Source organism: Anomaloglossus baeobatrachus, chromosome 6 (assembly GCF_048569485.1).
Source record: "Anomaloglossus baeobatrachus isolate aAnoBae1 chromosome 6, aAnoBae1.hap1, whole genome shotgun sequence".
NCBI lineage: Eukaryota > Metazoa > Chordata > Amphibia > Anura > Aromobatidae > Anomaloglossus > Anomaloglossus baeobatrachus.
The window spans coordinates 537,558,598-537,580,413 of NC_134358.1; the positions used below are offsets into that span (position 1 = coordinate 537,558,598).

Genomic DNA, 21,816 nt, shown 5'->3' on the forward strand with positions numbered 1-21,816 from the left:
CTGGATTGTCATTGTAAATAAGCACTTTCACCTTGCCCCCCCCCCCATCTCATTGTAGATGTAAGCTCTCACGAGCAGGGTTGTCTTTTTTGCTTCTAAATATTGTATTTTCTATAACTGTTACTTGTTTGTATAGGATCCTCCTGAATTGTAAAGCGCTGCGGAATATGTTGGCGCTATAGAAATAAAGATTATTATTATCATCGGATCTTTACTGAGGCTGAACAATCAATTGCTTCCCACTTGGCTGTGTATTTAATCTGGGACACAGCTGACCACTTGTTACCATTCACATTGGAGTTTTGATATGACACAAGTCAGTTATAGAAAATGTTTTTAACTTGGTTAGGGACCGTCTTAGATTGGTACACCTTGACGAGGTCGGATGGCTTCTTACCTTTTTGCAAAAATGTATATACTAAGTACCCTGTTATTAAGCACTTGCATTTTATTCATTATTATTCAGGGTATTTTTCATACAATTTTTCTCTTTGTTTTTTCCGGATCCAGTGAGATGCAGTATTTTCACCGAGGTCAAAAACGCAACAAGTAGTAAATTTGAAACGTGGTAAAATACCGCAAAAAAAACGGATCCAGTGTGTGCCGCACGCAACCGCAAATAACCGCATATTGCTGCGATTCCATTGCAAATGCATTGAAATGGCAACATATTTGTAAGGCCCCTTTCACACGTCAGTGATTCTGGTACGATTGTGAATCACTGACATACGCAGACCCATTATAATGAATGGGTCTGCTCACACGTCAGTGATTTTTCACTGCACGTGTCTCCGTGCGGCGTACCCGCGTGTGCGTGATTGCTGCACGGAGACATGTCCACTTTTTTCTGGCATCACTGATGTTCCACGGACCATGCAGTGGTGTGGTCCGTGAAACACGTGCCAGAAAAAAACGTGCTTTTAAAATAAAAATCATTTTTACTCACCCGGCGTCCAGCGATGTCCTCTGCAGCCCGTGCAGCTTGTTGCTTCTGAGCTGGCTCATTATTGTCGCGCATATTCATGATGCACGACACAGCCGACCCGGAAGCAGCTGCTGCGGGGGTCACCGCCGGCCGGATGCTGCACCGCGGGAGCGATCAGCACCATGGAGAGCGGGAGCGGGCGCAGGTGAGTTAATCTCTAAGTGCAATCACGGGCCACGGAGAACGGAGCCCGGATTGCACTTAGACAACCCACGTGTGCCGTGATTCACGGCACACGTAGGGACATGGGCGTGTTTTACACGCCAGTGAAAAATGTCAGTGTTTTTCACTGACGTGTGAAACGGGCCTAAAGGATCTGGTCATATGCGCATTGCGGTTTTTTGCGGTCAGGCAAAAAAATGCTGATATGAAAGCAGCCTTAAGCTATGTGTGCACTGAGCATTTTTCACAAGTTTTTGCACTTTTTTCGAGGTGTGTTTTTGGGCTCAAAACTGCATGACTTTGCTTCCCCAGCAAAGTCTTTGACTTTTCATTTTTGCTGTCCGCACACAACTTTTTTTTTTAGCTGTGTTTTTGAGCTAAAAAACCCCAAACATGTCAATTCTTTCCTGCGTTCTACTGCGTTTTTCACCCATACAATGCATTGTAAAAATGCAGCAAAACGCAGTGATCAAAAACGCAGCAAAACACAGCCAAAACCGCCCCGAAACGCGGAGTTTTTGAAAAGTGCAAAAACGTCATAGAGCACAAATACCCTTAAGGCCGCTTTACACACTACGACATCGCTTTAGCTATGAGCGATTTTGCATCATCGCAAAAACATGCAAAATCGATAATCGGTGACATGGCCCCCTATTCTCAATTATCGTTGCTGCTGTGTGTACGATGTAGTTTGTCGTTCCTGCGGCAGCACACATCGCTATGTGTGACACCGCAGGAATGAGGAACCTCACCTTACCTGCGGCCGCCGCCAATGCAGAAGGAAGGAGGTGGGCGGGATGTTACGTCCCGCTCATCTCCGCCCCTCTGCTTCTATTGGGCGCCTGCTTAGTGACGCTGAACAAACCGCCCCCTTAGATAGGAGCGACGTCGCTAGGCAGTTAAGTAGTGTGACGGGTCTGAGCGATGTTGTGCGCCACGGGCAGTGATTTGCCCATGTCGCACAACTGATGGGGGCGGACACCCACACTAGCGATATCGGTAATGATATCGCAGCGTGTAAAGCGGCCTTTAGTCTGATATCAGATGAGACTCATCCATTTAAATCTATGGGTGCGAGAAAAAGATTTTATGGATACATTATAATTCTGTAACATAGGAAACTGTAAATTCTCTTGCAAATTAATAATAACTTCTACTGTTAAAAAAAATGGATGGCACATGGATAACAAGTGAGAGAAAAATGGTCCCACTGTACTGCATGAAAATTGGTCCAATCGTGTGACCTTATAGCCTTAGAGATACACCCAAAACTCACATCCAGCCTATATTACTAAGAGAGACACTCCCACACAAAACCCTGCCTGAAATTTGGATCAGGGCCCGGGTCTGAAAATGAAATGAAAATGAACGAAAGAATGAAGATTGGAGATTAAAACTTACTTCCATTTTAATAATTAAAAGTAACTGCTAATATAAGTAAAATTATTTTTTTTCATATCAACATGTTCATATCCTCCTGTCAGGTACAATATACACCCAGAACCACAAGCAGTTCTGGGTGGATATTTCTATTCCCTGCCTAACCGTCCCTGTATCTAGTAGCATAGATAAAGGAATCTTTAGAAAAAATATTTCTAAAGCTACTTTATGAAATGCTAATGAGCACAGGGACTAGTCTGCTGAAACGCCTCAGACACCGGGCTTAGGGTCACTGCGCATGAATCAGAATGCCCCGCACTTCCAGTCATGTGTACTATGAAGCCGGGTGTACGTGTCCCGACTTCAGAGAGATCTAGTGTGCATGACCAAAAGTGCGGTGTCTTCTGATCCATGCACCGAGACCTTAAGCTTGGCGTCTGAGGCGGTAACAGCGGAGACGGGTACATGCGTCACTGCCGATAATGACGCTGGGCCATGGGCATTGAATAGCCCTATGGACTTGCTAACATGCTAAGAGGGTGGAATGAGAGCAGGAACTAACATCCTTGAGACTAGTCCCTGCGCTCATTAGCATGTCATAAAGCATCAGCCAAACGCTTAGGTGTCCAACAGCTATCTATTCCCCCATAAACAGGAGCATTTTGCTCGGCTGAGTGTTCCTGGGGTCTCTATGTGAAATAGACTAACAGATTCCTCTTATCTCCTGGAGAATAAAAGGATTGGCCACTGGAAGTCTCACATGCTGGATCCTTCTCTCCCTTGGCATCATCTGTCGGGGAAGACTTGGAAGGCCTCCATACACGTTAGACTCTCAGCCGATTCTACTCACTTTAGATTAATGTGTGTAGAGGTCTTTAGTGCACCGGTTGGACAGCAGATCAAGCCATAAGACTTTTCTTAATGGTAGACGTTGCAGAAGATCCACTGATGTGACATCACAACAATATCGCAAGTGGTAGAACATCCATCTTGCTTTGACAGCCAAGGGTTGGCAAATATAGAATTGCAATATTTGGAGCGATAACGTTGGAAATCTTGTAATAGTTGGTTTCTTTTGCTATTAATTTTGACATTCTGGGGTATATCAAACTAATCCTAACATAAGCAAGTTAAGGTACACCATAAAAACAGAGAATTGTTCTCCTTACCTTCATACGCCCTTGCACATAAATCATCCGGCGTTGAGTAGATTTTCCACCTACTCCAGAGTCCTGCGCCTTTATAAAGTAAGACTTCTTCTTTTTTGTTACCATAGTTCAGGTGAAGATTAGATCCCAAAATTCCAAACAAAGTATCATTTTTACAATCCCATTTTTGGAGGTCGCTGTTGCCGTCACACGTGTATAGGGTCACAGCTGATAACTCTGCTATAGCTGATACAGCCAGGCATTGAGATGTCCCTACATTTATGAGCTGGTTTTTAGAAATCCATCGAAACTTCTGTGTATTTGACTTTTCATTACATTGATTGGCTACAATAATGGAGTTCTTGGCTTCTAGACATTTCTTGTGGTTTTCATTGAAGATTAAAAATGTATCCGATTCTGAAAAATAAAGGTTTTTAATTAATTATTAAAATAAAAAAATAAAGAAATAAAAAAATGGTTTAATGTCTTATGAGGGAATAGAGGGATAGGATGAATTGTCATCAGTTTTATATATGATCACATTCACCTCTTGCCGACTACAACTCCAAAATATCTCCTGGGTTCATTCTTTCCTTAACCAAGAATCAGCAAAAATATTAGTGCATGCTCTCATCATCTCCCGCCTTAACTACTGCAACCTCCTTCTCCGTGGCCTCCCTTTCAACACTCTTGTACCCCTCCAATCGATCCTAAACCCTGCGGCCCGATTAATCCACCTCTCTCCTCGTTATTCCCCAACCTCTGCTCTCTGCCAATCTCTTCACTGGCTTCCCATTGCCCAAAGACTCCAGTTCAAAACACTAACCATGACATACAAAGACATCCACAACCTGTCTCCTCCTTATATCTGTAACCTAGTCTCCCAGTACCTACCTGCACGCAGCCTCAGATCCTCACAAGATCTCCTTCTCTACTCCCCTTTTATCTTCTCTTCCTACCATCGCATCCAAGATTTCTCCCGTTCCTCCCCCATACTGTGGAATGTTACCTGCAATATCCTTCAGGCCAGTACACCACTGTGCAACCAGCTCTGTCCTTACCTACTGTATCCTCACCCATCCCTTGTAGACTGTGAGCCCTTGCAGCCAGGGTCCTCATCTACTGTATCCTCAGCCATCCCCTGTAGACTGTGAGTCCTCGCGGGCAGGGTCCTCATCTGTTGTATCATCAGCCATCCCCTGTAGACTGTGAGTCCTCGCGAGCAGGGTCCTCATCTACTGTATCCTTACCTATCCCCTGTAGACTGTGAGTCCTCGTGGGCAGGGACCTCTCTCCTCCTTTACCAGTCTGTGCCTTGTATTGTTCATGATTATTGTACTTGTCCCTATTATGTATACCCCTTTTCACATGTAAAGCGCCATGGAATAAATGGTGGTATAATAATAATAAATAATAATAGTATGATCTATGAATCTAGAGCTGTAACTAAGCTTTTGTGCATCTGGACAAAGGGTTTTCTGCTCCAACCCTGCAAGTAAATTCCCATGAAATGTCCTGAAATTCAATTCAGGGTCAATTATCCTGCAAAATCCAATTTGGGCCAAATTGACTGGGAATGAATCAAACCTACTGAGGTCTCCCAATACTGTACCCAACTACTTTTTATGTTCATTGATGACCAGGCGATTTTTCATTTTTGTGGTTTCATTTTTCCTCCTCTTATTCCAAGAGCCATAACTTTTTTACTTTTCCCATCAATATAGCCATTTGAGGGCTTGTTTTTTGCGGTACGAGTTGTACTTTTGATATAACGCTAAGCAGTAAAAAAAAACAAAGAAAAAACAAAAGCAAGTGTGGCAAAATAGCAAAAAAAGTGAAATTCTGCAATATTTTTTTTAATTGTTATTTACAGCGTTCATTTCATCATAACACTGATTTGGCATTATGATTATCCAGGTCAGTCCAATTATGTACGGTATATACCAAACATACATAGTTGTTGTTGGATTTTTTTTTTTTTATTTAAGTGGTGAAAAAAAATCCTGAAATTTTGGAAAAAAAAAATTCATCTGTCCCGACTTTCTAAAAGCTGTGACATTTTCATTTTTTGGGCATTTTTTGCACCCAAACTTATGTTTTTATTGAAATTATTTTGGGGTATATAGAATTTTTTGATCGCCTTTCATTACTTTTTTTTTCTGTTGTTACGCCGGCCGAAACTATTTTGATTTTTTTTATTTTACCGCTGTTTACCTATCAGAATAATTTGTTTTATATTTTGATAGTTCGGACTTTTACGAACACATCGATACCAAATACAGTATGTGTATTATTTTATTGGTTTTTTTTATTTTAATGTCGTAAAAAGGGGGTTATTTCAACTTTTATATATTTTTTTAAAACTTTTTTCAACTTTGAACTGTATTTAATAGACCACTTAGGGGACTTGAACCTGCAATAGTATAAGCACTCGTATTGTATACAAAAACGCTGTATATAGAAGAAATCACAATCTCCCATGAACGTTGGCCATGAGCTGACTTTCACAGGAGTACTGAGAGACACAGGGGGTCATCAGCTGATCCCTAATTATTATCCAGTGAGAAGGAAGAAAGAGGGCAGCACACACCGAAACTCTGATGTGATTTTTGTATTCCATGTGAAGAGCAGGTACAAGTGGTTGGGGAGGGTGAGGAAGAGCAAACAACGCCGGACAACGTCAGGCCGTTTCGCACTTGCTGTGCTTCAATGGGTCCAAACACAGGGGGTCATCAGCTGATCACTAGTTATACTGACAACACATAATCGTCCCACAATCACATCATGGCCGCATCGATGAGAGCTCAGAACAGCGCGCACCCTCCCCTCCCACCGGAGCTCATTAAAGGCCGCTGTCCGAGATTGAAAACGTCATTTAACAGGTTAACAGCCGCGAGCAAAGCGTCACTTTTTCCGTGGCTGTTAGAGGCAGATGACAGTTGATTAAATCAGCCGTAATGTGCAGGGAAAGATGCGGGTTCGACATGTGAGCCCACATCAAAGGCAGAGATCAAAGGCAGGGAGACGATGGATGATGGACTTAGTACATAATTCATTGTTAATGGTTTAAGATAAACGCAAAGTGACATTAGCAGATGGTAACCAGTCTTTTTTTGCTTTTTAAAATTAAAAAACTATTACATTTTTAAATTAATATTAATTGTTATTTTTTTAAGCCTAAAAGCTCCTCTACCGGACAAGCAAACAAATGAATGAGACAAAGACTCAAATGTCTTTTAAATGTTGTGTCTTCATATCATTCATTTATAAACCTGCCTGATGAAGGGGACTCCGTTCTCCGAATACTGGCAAGCATGATATTTCTGAGGAGTACAATAAACGTATAATTCCTTTAATACTTAGGACTTTATAGCATAAAAGGCTTACCAAAGTTTGTATAATTGAAAACCATAAAACATTTTTTTTTTTTTTTAAACTAAGTCATCTAGTGTCTGGCAAGTCACATACTGTACATGTAAATGGATCTATGGTTAAAGCTGACGAAAAAAAATATAATATAATGCATAAAATATTCATCGTTTTAGAATATAAAGCTGCACAAATTATGACTAGGACAAGTTTAGATTAGTACTAACAAAATCAATGAGGTTCCTGAAATCTCATGCATACGTTGCAGTATGTCCTTGCAATTTTAAACCATTTTCAAATCAGATCATTAGTCATATCTATATATATGAGTAAGGATCTGATGGATCTGAAACGCGTCATCTGTTTCCCTTTTAATAGAGTGTGAACCATGGAAATTTAAAATGTGAAATAAAGGTCTGGAATTTTTTATCATTTTCGATTGCGGGACTTTTTTGGATATATTCTGTGAAGTTTTATTTTAATTCTCTCAAATTTAGAAGTCAACAGCACAATGCTGCGTTTCGGCTTATATTCTCAAGCTTATTGTGTACACTAATTGAGAAAGGCTTGAGCATCAAAGCCGAAGTGCATCATTAAACTTGTGAGTGACTTCTAAATTTGAGAAAATGAAAATAAACCTTCACAGAAGATAAAAGAATATGAGTGCTGATCTTATAATACCATAACCATGCTGTGTATAGAGGAAAATGGGGAGAATACGTTAAGTATAGACAATCTAAAGTCTAAAGAAAACCCACCCTATAATCACTAGACTCACTAAAAGGTCGAATCATATATATATATATATATATATATATATATATATATATATATATACATACACGCAGCAGGATTGTTGTAGAACTTTCTACCTTTGCCCCAGCTCAAAAAGGTTTGCAGAAATCCGTTGGAGTTCAAATAGTGCACTTTCAATGCTGTTTTTTGAACTCCAATAAAAGTGAATGGAGCCACACATTTGTGGCCACTGTATGTCTGTGATAAGATCACTACTTAAATGATCCTACACAAGTGACACCCGTCCCCCTTCCGTGATCTTTAGCCTTAATCAAAACTCATGACTTTTAGGAACTTTAGATGCATTCTTTGAATGTCTGGTTATTTATACCATAATACCAAAAATACTGTTATAAATCAATAGAATAGGTTGCTGTACAGAAGAGCCCTAGGACATGTCCAAAAATTAAAGGGCTATTCGCTAAATAGAAAAGAATGGGAGACACCTTGCTGATTGTTTAGGGTCTGGCAACTGAAACACCCATTGATCCTGAAAATGGGACTCTACATCCCCGTTATTCGGGCTGCACAGAGACCGGTCTTGAATTAAGTGGAGTTGTGCATGCTCAGTCTTTACTTTTTTCGTTGTCTATGGGACTGTGAGACAAAGCTGAACATAGAATTATATCTCACTGACAATGAATGGAGAGTAGGCCGACCATGTGCACCCAACTGCACTGACGACAGGTCTTTGTAGAGTCCCATTCTTGGGATTGCAGACAGTCAGGCTCCAGCTCTAGCCTGTGGTTGAGATTATGGGAAACCCCCTTTAACATGCCAACATTTCTGTAGAAATCAAACGCCCAACCTTTTGCAGGATCCAAGCTGCCCTTTAATGTAAAAGATGGTACTGTATAATAAAGAAATGAGAAGTGAAGGGCATGGCTTTTGTTGACAGCGTTACTGACCTTCGATAAAGTTTACCGTCGATACTGGTGCCAAGTTCTGTTCTAAGAGGGGTAACTTGAAGGTCCTCGCTCTCGGTATCGGGCCCTTCAAGTATCATGTTCCCTTATGCCCCAGGTACAAACTCCGCACCCTTAGTTATAATATCTCTAACCACAACCTTAACTAAACCCAGCAGGTAAAATAAATAGAAATTAACTCACCCAACTGATGAGACGGCCAAATTAGGTATAGAAATATGAGTAATATGGAGGCAGTCATTGTAAATATCTCATTATTCGCTCCGGTCCTTGATTTGGAAATAATTTCTCTGAAATATAGAAGTCCGAGCTAAACCTTCTTGAGCAGAAAAACCTTCCCTTCCTTTTTGGAAGAAGAGTGCGACATCCAGGGAGAGTTGTAGCCTCTAAATGATAAAGAAATATCCTGTCACATGGAGTTTTAAAGCAAACAGGAACTCCCAGTCCTAACTTTGCTTTCATAAGCTAAATTTCTATTGACCACAACTTCGCGTAAGAGGTTAGTTTACGAGACAATAGTGACACCTTCCTTTTCATGAGATTATCTTGTGGTTTCTTGGAAAGTTATTTTATATTTTCTTGCGTAAAGTAGTTAATTGGAAATATGATGAGCACAAATAAAAAAAGTTATTTTAATGAAATATCGATAGTATTTGTCACTTTGAGAGGAAAATATTTAGAATACAAAATGACCTGGCTTTTAGTGTTGTTACTTAAGCGTCTTCTCTGGTGTGTTACCGGTCGTTTTTATGGTACCTTTGCTACCAGCGGCTTTTCTGTAAACTTTATAAATAAACTCGTGATTGGCTTCCAGAAGAATGATCAGGTCATTTCTTTTAGCTTTCGAAGCCTGAAGCAGACAAAGGCTAAGTTCACACAGTGCGTTTTTCGCTGCATTTTTGCGCGTTTTTCAGGTGCGTTTTTGGCCTCAAAACTGCATAACTTTGCTTCCCCAGCAAAGTCTATGAGTTTTCATTTTTGCTGTCCGCACACAACTTTTTTTTTAAGCTGCGTTTTTGAGCTTAAAAAAAAAAAAAAATAGACATGTTAATTCTTTCCTGCGTTTTTCTGCGTTTTCCCCCCCATGCAATGCATTGGAAAAACGCAAAAAAACGCAGAGATCAAAAACGCAGCAAAACGCAGCCAAAAACGCACCAAAGCATTTTTTGCCGCTTTTTTTGCCACGGGTGCATTTTTGTGCGTTTTTAGCGGCCAAAAACGCAGTGTCAAAAAAACGCAGCGTGTGCACATAGCCAAAAGAGGCTCAAAAAGTGTCATGGGGTGTTCTGCTCTAATCTTATCAGGTGTCTTGTTGTCTTCAGACTCTGTTTACACTGCAGAGTTTGACAGGATACCTGGTGTTATTGAGTTACTGTCAGAGCCAGGTTGTCTGGTTTTGAGCTCACCGGTGATCGGTCTAGCACAAGTTACTTCCTGCTGGCTTGTGAATTGCTGCTAGGGTCATAGGTTTCTGAAGACCTATCACAGCCGCCTATGCCCTTTAAAAGATTGTGGAACCAGGTTTCTTATGCCAATTTTAGCTCTAGCTTTGCTCCAGCGATACCGGTCTTTGTGCAATGGTGGTCAAGTTATTGGTCAACTGTTGTTTGCTATTTTGTGTGCAGTGGAAATATCCTTGTTGTTTATTTCCTCCCTGTACTTTATTTCTCCCTGGGCACGTATTGTATCTTCCCCTGTGTGTGCTTGTAGTGAGTTTGAGTCTTGGTTTTCCCCCCGTCTGTTGGTATTTGTGGGATTCATTACTTCTGTCCCAACCCTCATTGGGGGTGTTATCCCAGGTCAATTCAGGAGTCAGGGCTACGCTAGTGGTCCAGACCTTGCTGCCATCTGGCGTACCTCTGGAATAAGGGAAAGTTTAGGGTCTCTAGTCTAAGGGCCGGTCTATAACCAATAGTTACCCTATCATACCCCATGATAAAAAAGACTAAACGTATGTGAAGCAAGTCATTTTGGCATTTTAGTGTATATTTTAACTCTTTTTAGAATTTTTAAGCACTTCTTCACAATTCCGGAATCCACCTGAAAAAGACGTTGTAAATAGAGATGGGCGACCACTAAAATGCTCGAGTGCTCATTATTCGAGTTGAGCAGGTGAGAGACTCTGAAAGGGCTCAATTTGAATAACGAGTATAATGGAAGTCAGTGATTAGGCGGTTTGGTTCTCTACCCACATACATCCAGCCATATACAGAGCATTTCTGGCGAGAAGGAGGGTGTTTTTTTTTTTTTGTTTTTTTTTTTAAACACTACATCCAAAAACATTTTTTTTGCATGCCCGGGAGAGCTCACATTGGGGTGCCAGTTCCCATTATTCAATAAAGGGGGACGACTCTTTGTTTTCTTGTTTTATGGACGACACATTCGGGCACCAGCAGTATTCAGCTTTGCTCTGCGATTACTCGATCAACCCAATGCTTGCTTGAGTACCAAGCTTTGTTGAGCCCGCTCACTGATCATAAGTCGTAAACAAATAAGCCATTGATTCACTTTCATTCATCTATCTACAATGGGATAGAAGCCATGTTTTATGGTTGTGAGCTGGCATAAGATATAGTGAACAGATAATATGGTTGCAATTGATAATTAAGATCTGGTGTGTTTGTCCAAAAATGTATGCAAAAAATGATGTGCATAATTTGTACAAATTGTATCTGTGTCGCCCACCGCTGCGGCGGTCGCCTTAGGGCCGTCACTCCACCTTCTGGGACGCCACAGGGGCTCCACTTGATTAACGCTGGCAACAGGTATGTCAGGTTATTTACTTCTGAGTCGTGACGCCACTCTCGGTTTGCGATTAGGGTTATGGGTGACCGCCACTGTAGTTTAACGAGTGTCTGGGGCTGATAGAATCTGCAGTTGGATGGGGTGGGCTCCTGAGAGTGAGGCTGGCCCCAGGGGCTCGGGTGTGTGTGGAACAACAGGTTGCAGAATAACTCAGTCTCAGTCCACAGTGTCTTTCAACTCAAGTATTCACGTTCTGCTGATGGTGTGAGATAACCCGGGCGATGCTGAAATACACCAGGTGGAACCAGGTATCCTTCAGGCTGGTCTAAGGGTAACCGTTAGCTCGCCTTCCTAGCACTTCTTGTTTCGGACAAGCCCTGACTTAAAGTACCGTGGGATTCATCCAGGGAAGTCGCGACTGCCTTTTCTCCCCTTTCTGGCCCGTTTGCTGGCAGCGTGGACCAAGGAAGATGGCTCCTGGCTCGATCCTCCTTATGGACCCCCTCATTGCTGCTGATGCTCGGACTCTGTTTTGGTTGGTGTGGGACTTGTTGTCCACCCCACCAGCAGGTTTAGCAGACCACTAAATGAATGTCTGGCTCTAGGGACCTGTTCCCCGTGTGTGCCTAGCCACCAGAGTCTCCATACATGACCAGCTGACTTCCTCAGTGTCTTCCTGACCAACTAGCTTCCTCAGCGTCTTTCTGTCCAACTTCTGGTCACCGTTCTCCCCCACCAACGGCTACTACACATGCCGGGTCTGACTAGCGTGTCCGCTCTCCTGCGTCTCCACTTCAGACTCAGCTCAACTGCTCCTTCTTTCCTGAGAGCCACTGCCACACTAGCTTTCAGCCCCTCCCCTACACTCCTATCTGAGATGTGGAGGCCACGCCTGCTCCTGGGTCTGCCCAGGGGTCCCCTCTAGAGTGTGTGAGACCTGGTCACTATGTGTCTGTGCGTACACACCCTATTCCAGCCTTCAGGGTTACCTGTTTGCACTCACCCAGCATGGGTGTAGTACTCAGTGGTGCCTAACCAGGTCAGGGGCGCCACATATCCGAAATTAACCTCCGCCAAATATGTTGTCCAAAGAACAGCCAAACAAATGTTTTATTTCAGCTGCTCTCTCACTTCTTCTGGTTGTCTTAGTTTGTCTGAAAGAGGGAAAAGTGAAACCAGTGCTAGGGATCTCATAACATAACAGTGTCAGGTGATCCCCAGGAGAGGCAGTATCCCCACCACAGGAACGGCGCTGGCACTGGAGGGGAAACATTGGTATTGAGAGGGGTTGACTGTGTCTAAGTAGATGACAACCCCTTTAATAACTTTGGTTGTATGTTCGGGGCCGTTGTCCTTCTGCAGGTGAAGGCTGACACAGAAATGCGGTTCGGGGTGAGCTCCATCTTGGCAGGAGAGAATCTTTTCATAGTACTCTTTAACACTATGATCTTATCATTCGCCATCATTGGAATTAGGTCTTCAAGTTCCTTTTGCCCTTTTTGGAGCAATTGATCTTACATTCAATTCTAATCGATATAATCGATATATTATAATCACCTTACAGGGATGGTCCGAAACTAAAATGTATTCTAATCCCAAATGTCCGTCTGTTTAATGTAATAATGTAATCTCTTTTTTAATATACTTTAAAAAAAGAAAGAGAATGGTAGGGAGTGGGACTTCTTTAATTAAAGAAAAATATTCAGCTCCGGACAAACTTTGTTTTTCTAAAAAAGCATTTTTTTTATTGATATGCTCTTAAAGTTAGGGGTTAAACATATTAAATATTTTCCCTACGCGTTTCGAGTGTTAAAATGTTAAAAAATAGATAGCACACCTCCCAGTGACCGCCCTCATCATGTGTGAGACGCACACGAGAAATAAAGAACAAAACATACTTGGAATAGGATTAAACAAATGACAATATACGATTTAAATCAACCAAAACAAAAATATCCTCATATGAATGAATGAAAAATAAAAATAAATAATGAAAAAGTACTCAGATATGTTAAGAAAATATATACAGTATTTATATTGTTTATGTTTTGTTTTAGAGTGTCACTAATAATATATATCTGTTTTGTAATGAACACCCTGTGGAGCAGGAGTTTCCATACACAGCATCTAATATGCTTCACGGTGCCCAGCAAGGCAGACAAGTCCCTACCTCTGGGAGGACAATTAACCCTCTTTATGCCACACACAATCAAATTTGTGACATCTCCATCATGTACGTCCAAAAATTACGTTGTGATACCCTTAAAAGGGAGTGTTTACCTAAAAATGTGGACATATTTCCCCCGTTGCCTCTTGAAGTGTTTTTAAAATGTGTAATGTGAATTGTGACGTGTTAGTAATGTTGCATTATATTTTTCTTGACAGTAAGAAAGGAGTTAATTTTAGGGATTAGAGAGAGGGGCTAGAGTGAGGGAACAGTGACGATTTCGTGTTAGGAGGGCAGATAGTGCCCAGCGTGCAGTAGTGACAGACCTAAGGTCTGACTTAGTGAGCAGAGCCGCATGACGTCAGTGTCTATAAAGTGAGCGGAGATCAAGAAAGAGGATAGCCAGATTCTGAGAGCAGGAGAGAGTTAACCAAGATACAGAGTGAATGGCTGGAGACGGGTCCTGGGACAGAATGCCTAGCTGTACGGCCTCAAGTTCCTAACGCCGAAAGCTAACTGGCCAGGATGGTGTAAAAACTTGAGCTGAAGAAAATACCCAGGGCGGGAGTTCCTTAAGGGGTACTTTGCACACTATGACATCGCAAGTGCGATGTCGGTGGGGTCAAATCGAAAGTGACGCACATCCGGCGTCGCTGTCGACATCGGAGTATGTGAATCCTTTTTACTACGATTAACGAGCGCAAAAGCGTCGAAATCGTATGATCGGTGTAGCGTCGGTCATTTCCATAATTTCGGAAGGACCGATGTTACGATGTTGTTCCTCGTTCCTGCGGCAGCTCACATCGCTGTGTGTGAAGCCGCAGGAGCGACTTACATCTCCTTACCTGCGTCCAGGCTGCAATGAGGAATGAAGGAGGTGGGTGGGATATTTACGTCCCGCTCATCTCCGCCCCCCTGCTTCTATTGACCGCCTGCCGTGTGACGTCGCTGTGACGCCGCACGGGTCGCCCCCTTAGGAAGGAGGCGGTTCGCCGGCCTGAGCGACGTCGCTGGGCAGGTAAGTGCATGTGAAGCTGCCGTAGCGATAATGTTCGCTACGGCAGCTATCATAAGATATCGCAGCTGCGACGGGGGCGGGGACTATAGCACTCGGCATCGCTAGCATCGGCTTGCGATGTCGTAGTGTGCAAAGTACCCCTAAGCGTCAGAAAGCTAGAAGCAAGTTTGGCCATATTGGTTAATAAGTTCCTTTGAGAGGAAGACAGAACTCAGAACTGCAGGTGAAAGAAATGACTTTCACTAACTGGACTGTTGTGCTAAGCTGGGTTGTGGTTAAGGAACTAGGACTAAGTAACGATGTGAAGGTAAAGAGGCTGTGTATGGAAATGCTCTATGTAGAAGAAGATCCATACAACAAGTTATGCACCTGCTATCTACTGTACATGGTTGTCGTTAAATGGCTGTGCAGTAAAACTCTGAGTAGTACCGCTGTCTCGGTAGGGATGCCAACCTACTCATTAACCTGGCCGGGTTGCATCCTCCCCCACTGCTCTGCAGCCGTCCACGTGTGCTTCTGGTCTCTCCTCCCCTGGGACCTGTGCATACCGCACAGGCTACCCGGTAATGTGCTTAGGGCACGTGCGCACACACTGGTTCTCCTCTTCAAGGGAACCTGTCACCAGATTTGGCAACTATAAGTTGCGGCCACCACTAGTGAGCTCTTATATACATCCCAGGCCGGCATTGCGGTCCTGCACAGGTGAACTGGGATCTGCCCTGGTGAGAGCAGATAAAAATATTGTAATGTGCAGATGCGAGCAAAGGTTAAAGACCCCCCGCATATTCGCAGTACAATATTTTGATCTGCCCGGAGTAGGGCAGCTCAAAGTGCTCCTGTGCAGGACCTTAATGCCGGCTAGTGTGAATGACATGGGATGTGTCATCCACATGGGTCCCAGAAGAAGGTGGATGGCGATTGCTGCAGAAAGTAGGTGCCAGATCGAGAGCAGCGCCACCCATCGGACTGGACCACCCCCTAGGTGAGTATTAAAGTGTTTTATACAGAGCAGCCTGGGCTCTTACAGTTAGGTCCAGAAATATTTGGACAGTGACACAAGTTTTGTTATTTTAGCTGTTTACAAAAACATGTTCAGAAATACAATTATATATATAATATGGGCTGAAAGTGCACACTCCCAGCTGCAATATGAGAGTTTTCACATCCAAATCGGAGAAAGGGTTTAGGAATCATAGCTCTGTAATGCATAGCCTCCTCTTTTTCAAGGGACCAAAAGTAATTGGACAAGGGACTCTAAGGGCTGCAATTAACTCTGAAGGCGTCTCCCTCGTTAACCTGTAATCAATGAAGTAGTTAAAAGGTCTGGTGTTGATTACAGGTGTGTGGTTTTGCATTTGGAAGCTGTTGCTGTGACCAGACAACATGCGGTCTAACAATAAAAACTGTGGAAAAAAGAAGCGCAATAGGGTCTTACCCAAGTAGCATTGGGAGAGAAAAAGGTAAGATACTACTCACCTATAGGGGTTGTGACAGTCACAACTCCTATAACAGCATATATGTAGATAGATAAATCCACCGTCACGGCAGCGGTCCCACGGTTTGGCAGATAACAGAGAGTAGTAGGATGAGAGTTTCCAGGCCGCGCCAATGACAACCAACGTTAAGCTGTTAGATTAATGTTGCTTTTATTCCAATTACAGGTCTACGCGTTTCGGAGGGCACCCCTTCCTTCTTCAGGACCAGATGGCAAGAAAACATCAAATCTGCTGTACAAAGAAACCTCACAGCACTATATACCCCACTGATGACGTCATGATCCACCCACTTTCAAAAAAATCGGCGGGAATCCATACATTAAAACAATACAATGACGTAGTAACTTAGTTTTCTTACATTTCATGACCAAATCACTTGTAACAATCCTTTTCCTCCAAAGGAAAAAGGAGGGTGAATCGTGAATAAAAAATTTTTTATCAAATATATGAAAATGCTATGTGCGTGTGAAGACTCTTTTTTTATTTCTGTTACGTTTGTATGTGTCAAAAAAAAATATATATATATATATCTCCATGCATATATATGTATATACATATGCACTTCCATCTATATATATAAGGTGAGGATATGTGAGATACCACAACCTTGCCTAGAACACCACATCGACATATGGCATCCAGATCAGTATTGTTGAAGTGGGCTCCCTGTATATAGCCGGAGCCACAGAGGAAATGTTATTAGTAGTGAAGAAAAAAACCAAATATAGGAAGGTGATCATTGTGAAAAAATACAGAAAAAAAAAACAAGAAGAACACCAAGAAAATTAAGAGGGAATCTGAAAGCCCCTTAAAGTCAATGCCGTCCTCAATCAGTAATAAGAAAGCATTCCCTTGGGTGAGGAACAAGGGACATTAAGGAACCACATATGTGAACCCTGTGTGTTTGCTTCTCCGGTGATTTGAACTCGGAACATTTATAGCCCAGTTTGGGTATAAAAATGGTGATTACATGGCTTTGAGTATAGCCCTCCAGCCTTAAGAATACATGTAGGTGCAAATTAGGTGAATAGACACCTCCGTATCATGAAGGTTTATATTAGGTCATGAGCGTGGGAAAAAAGACAACCGCGCATGCTCTGACATGGGTCTGTAGCGAGTGTACAAAGAAGATCAATTGAAGGGGTGAGAAAAGTTCAAGAGCGTGGGAAAAAAGACAAGTGCGCATGTCCACAGGCTGTATCTCAAAGAACAGTATTAAAGTGACTCTATTATGGTATTATGTTTTATAAAATGTTAAAATCTATGCAAGGAATTGGGGCATGAAATCGGGGTTATATTACCAGATTAAAATCGCGTTCTTAAGACCTAATAAAATCATTACTATATAAATTACATAAAATCCGTATAAAAAGGCATAAAATATGAATAAAACATAAGGACAATTATGAAGTATTTTAAAACAATAAAAATAGGAAATATCTATCAATTTTAAACTCATGTAATTAAATCAACAAGTGCAAGGACCACTGTTCACGGGGATAAATACAAAAATTCATATATTCTGAGAAAACTAAAAGAACAAGTCTGTAACCTCATTTAGCCCCAGGGGTTTTAACGTATTCAATTTATAAATCCAATATGTCTCTTTTCTTTTCAATGCATCCATACGATTATGGGCACAGGAAGGTATTTGTTCAATCGGGGTGATCCTAAGTTTAGAATTCCCATTATGATCTATCGTGACATGTCTAGATAGACCATGCATCATAAATCCTATTTTAATGTTATGTCTATGCGAGTTGACCCTATTGTGTAGAGCCTGAATCGTCCTCCCAATATATTGTTTATCACATTCGCACTCAATTAAGTAAATGACGTAATCAGATTGACATGTCAGGTATGATCTGATGGGAAACACCTCCCCCCCTGTACTGGACTTAAAATCGGTTCTTTTATGCTGTATAGACTTGCAACATAGACACTTTTTGGACAAACATTTAAAGGATCCCCTGGTATTATTTTCAGAACCCCGAGTTTTGGTCTCTCTAAGACGGCTAGGGGCCAGATGGTTTTTTAAGGTGGAAGCTCTCCGATAAGTTATACCAGGAACTTCTGGAATTACATCCTTCAGAAAAGGGTCACTCAGAAGAATTCCCCAATGCTTTCTGATGATACTCTTAATCAAAGCACTGTCATTACTGTATGTGATCAGCAAATTGGAAGCATACTTATACTTATTATTATCAACCTGATGGACAATAGGTTTTATTAAATCAACTTGTGTCAAATCTTTATTGACTTGATAGGCTTTTTTAATTAAAGGCAGGGGATAGTTTTTTTCCAAAAATTTTTCCTTTAGCATGTCGGCTTGTGATTTAAAATCACTATCCATTGTGCAGTTCCTTCTGATCCTCTGGAACTGGTTCTTCGGTACATTTTGTAGCCATTTATTGTAATGATTACTGGAAAAATGGATGTAGCCATTACTGTCAACTTTTTTAAAAAAAGTTTTTGTGTAGATTCCACCATCTTTATGTGTAATCGTGAGGTCTAAAAAGTCAATGCTATCTTTTTTCACAATAGGGGAGAAGGTAAGACCCCAGGAATTATTATCCAAATGACCACATAAAGATGGTGGAATCTACACAAAAACTTTTTTTAAAAAAGTTGACAGTAATGGCTACATCCATTTTTCCAGTAATCATTACAATAAATGGCTACAAAATGTACCGAAGAACCAGTTCCAGAGGATCAGAAGGAACTGCACAATGGATAGTGATTTTAAATCACAAGCCGACATGCTAAAGGAAAAATTTTTGGAAAAAAACTATCCCCTGCCTTTAATTAAAAAAGCCTATCAAGTCAATAAAGATTTGACACAAGTTGATTTAATAAAACCTATTGTCCATCAGGTTGATAATAATAAGTATAAGTATGCTTCCAATTTGCTGATCACATACAGTAATGACAGTGCTTTGATTAAGAGTATCATCAGAAAGCATTGGGGAATTCTTCTGAATGACCCTTTTCTGAAGGATGTAATTCCAGAAGTTCCTGGTATAACTTATCGGAGAGCTTCCACCTTAAAAAACCATCTGGCCCCTAGCCGTCTTAGAGAGACCAAAACTCGGGGTTCTGAAAATAATACCAGGGGATCCTTTAAATGTTTGTCCAAAAAGTGTCTATGTTGCAAGTCTATACAGCATAAAAGAACCGATTTTAAGTCCAGTACAGGGGGGAGGTGTTTCCCATCAGATCATACCTGACATGTCAATCTGATTACGTCATTTACTTAATTGAGTGCGAATGTGATAAACAATATATTGGGAGGACGATTCAGGCTCTACACAATAGGGTCAACTCGCATAGACATAACATTAAAATAGGATTTATGATGCATGGTCTATCTAGACATGTCACGATAGATCATAATGGGAATTCTAAACTTAGGATCACCCCGATTGAACAAATACCTTCCTGTGCCCATAATCGTATGGATGCATTGAAAAGAAAAGAGACATATTGGATTTATAAATTGAATACGTTAAAACCCCTGGGGCTAAATGAGGTTACAGACTTGTTCTTTTAGTTTTCTCAGAATATATGAATTTTTGTATTTATCCCCGTGAACAGTGGTCCTTGCACTTGTTGATTTAATTACATGAGTTTAAAATTGATAGATATTTCCTATTTTTATTGTTTTAAAATACTTCATAATTGTCCTTATGTTTTATTCATATTTTATGCCTTTTTATACGGAATTTGTGTAATTTTATATAGTAATGATTTTATTAGGTCTTAAGAACGCGATTTTAATCTGGTAATATAACCCCGATTTCATGCCCCAATTCCTTGCATAGATTTTAACATTTTATAAAACATAATACCATAATAGAGTCACTTTAATACTGTTCTTTGAGATACAGCCTGTGGACATGCGCACTTGTCTTTTTTCCCGCGCTCTTGAACTTTTCTCACCCCTTCAATTGATCTTCTTTGTACACTCGCTACAGACCCATGTCAGAGCATGCGCGGTTGTCTTTTTTCCCACGCTCATGACCTAATATAAACCTTCATGATACGGAGGTGTCTATTCACCTAATTTGCACCTACATGTATTCTTAAGGCTGGAGGGCTATACTCAAAGCCATGTAATCACCATTTTTATACCCAAACTGGGCTATAAATGTTCCGAGTTCAAATCACCGGAGAAGCAAACACACAGGGTTCACATATGTGGTTCCTTAATGTCCCTTGTTCCTCACCCAAGGGAATGCTTTCTTATTACTGATTGAGGACGGCATTGACTTTAAGGGGCTTTCAGATTCCCTCTTAATTTTCTTGGTGTTCTTCTTGGTTTTTTTTTCTGTATTTTTTCACAATGATCACCTTCCTATATTCGTTTTTTTTCTTCACTACTAATAACATTTCCTCTGTGGCTCCGGCTATATACAGGGAGCCCACTTCAACAATACTGATCTGGATGCCATATGTCGATGTGGTGTTCTAGGCAAGGTTGTGGTATCTCACATATCCTCACCTTATATATATAGATGGAAGTGCATATGTATATGCAAGGAGATATATATATATATATATTTTTTTTTTTGACACATACAAACGTAACAGAAATAAAAAAAGAGTCTTCACACGCACATAGCATTTTCATATATTTGATAAAAAAATTTTTATTCACGATTCACCCTCCTTTTTCCTTTGGAGGAAAAGGATTGTTACAAGTGATTTGGTCATGAAATGTAAGAAAACTAAGTTACTACGTCATTGTATTGTTTTAATGTATGGATTCCCGCCGATTTTTTTGAAAGTGGGTGGATTATGACGTCATCAGTGGGGTATATAGTGCTGTGAGGTTTCTTTGTACAGCAGATTTGATGTTTTCTTGCCATCTGGTCCTGAAGAAGGAAGGGGTGCCTTCCGAAACGCGTAGACCTGTAATTGGAATAAAAGCAACATTAATCTAACAGCTTAACGTTGGTTGTCATTGGCGCGGCCTGGAAACCCTCATCCTACTACTCTCTGTTAACATGCGGTCTAAGGAACTCTCAATTGAGGTGAAGCAGAACATCCTGAGGCTGAAAAAAAATAAAAACTCCATCAGAGAGATAGCAGACATGCTTGGAGTAGCAAAATCAACAGTCGGGTACATTCTGAGAAAAAAGGAATTGACTGGTGAGCTTGGGAACTCAAAAAGGCCTGGGCGTCCACGGATGACAACAGTGGTGGATGATCGCCGCATACTTTCTTTGGTGAAGAAGAACCCGTTCACAACATCAACTGAAGTCCAGAACACTCTCAGTGAAGTAGGTGTATCTGTCTCTAAGTCAACAGTAAAGAGAAGACTCCATGAAAGTAAATACAAAGGGTTCACATCTAGATGCAAACCATTCATCAATTCCAAAAATAGACAGGCCAGAGTTAAATTTGCTGAAAAACACCTCATGAAGCCAGCTCAGTTCTGGAAAAGTATTCTATGGACAGATGAGACAAAGATCAACCTGTACCAGAATGATGGGAAGAAAAAAGTTTGGAGAAGAAAGGGAACGGCACATGATCCAAGGCACACCACATCCTCTGTAAAACATGGTGGAGGTAACGTGATGGCATGGGCATGCATGGCTTTCAATGGCACTGGGTCACTTGTGT

General features: G+C 41.3%; 1 protein-coding gene across 1 annotated transcript in view; it reads right to left on the minus strand.

Annotated features, from left to right (window-relative positions):
* The window catches only part of MRC1 (mannose receptor C-type 1), a 116,716-nt gene extending 107,578 nt beyond the window's left edge, over nucleotides 1–9,138 (minus strand). The window contains exons 1-2 of the mRNA XM_075315591.1: nucleotides 8,949–9,138; nucleotides 3,697–4,092 (exon numbers count right to left, since the gene is read on the minus strand). Coding sequence (XP_075171706.1) covers nucleotides 3,697–4,092; nucleotides 8,949–9,006 — 454 coding nt within the window. The 5' untranslated portion in view covers nucleotides 9,007–9,138. The remainder of the gene's footprint in view (nucleotides 1–3,696; nucleotides 4,093–8,948) is intronic.
* Nucleotides 9,139–21,816: the final 12,678 nt, after the last annotated feature.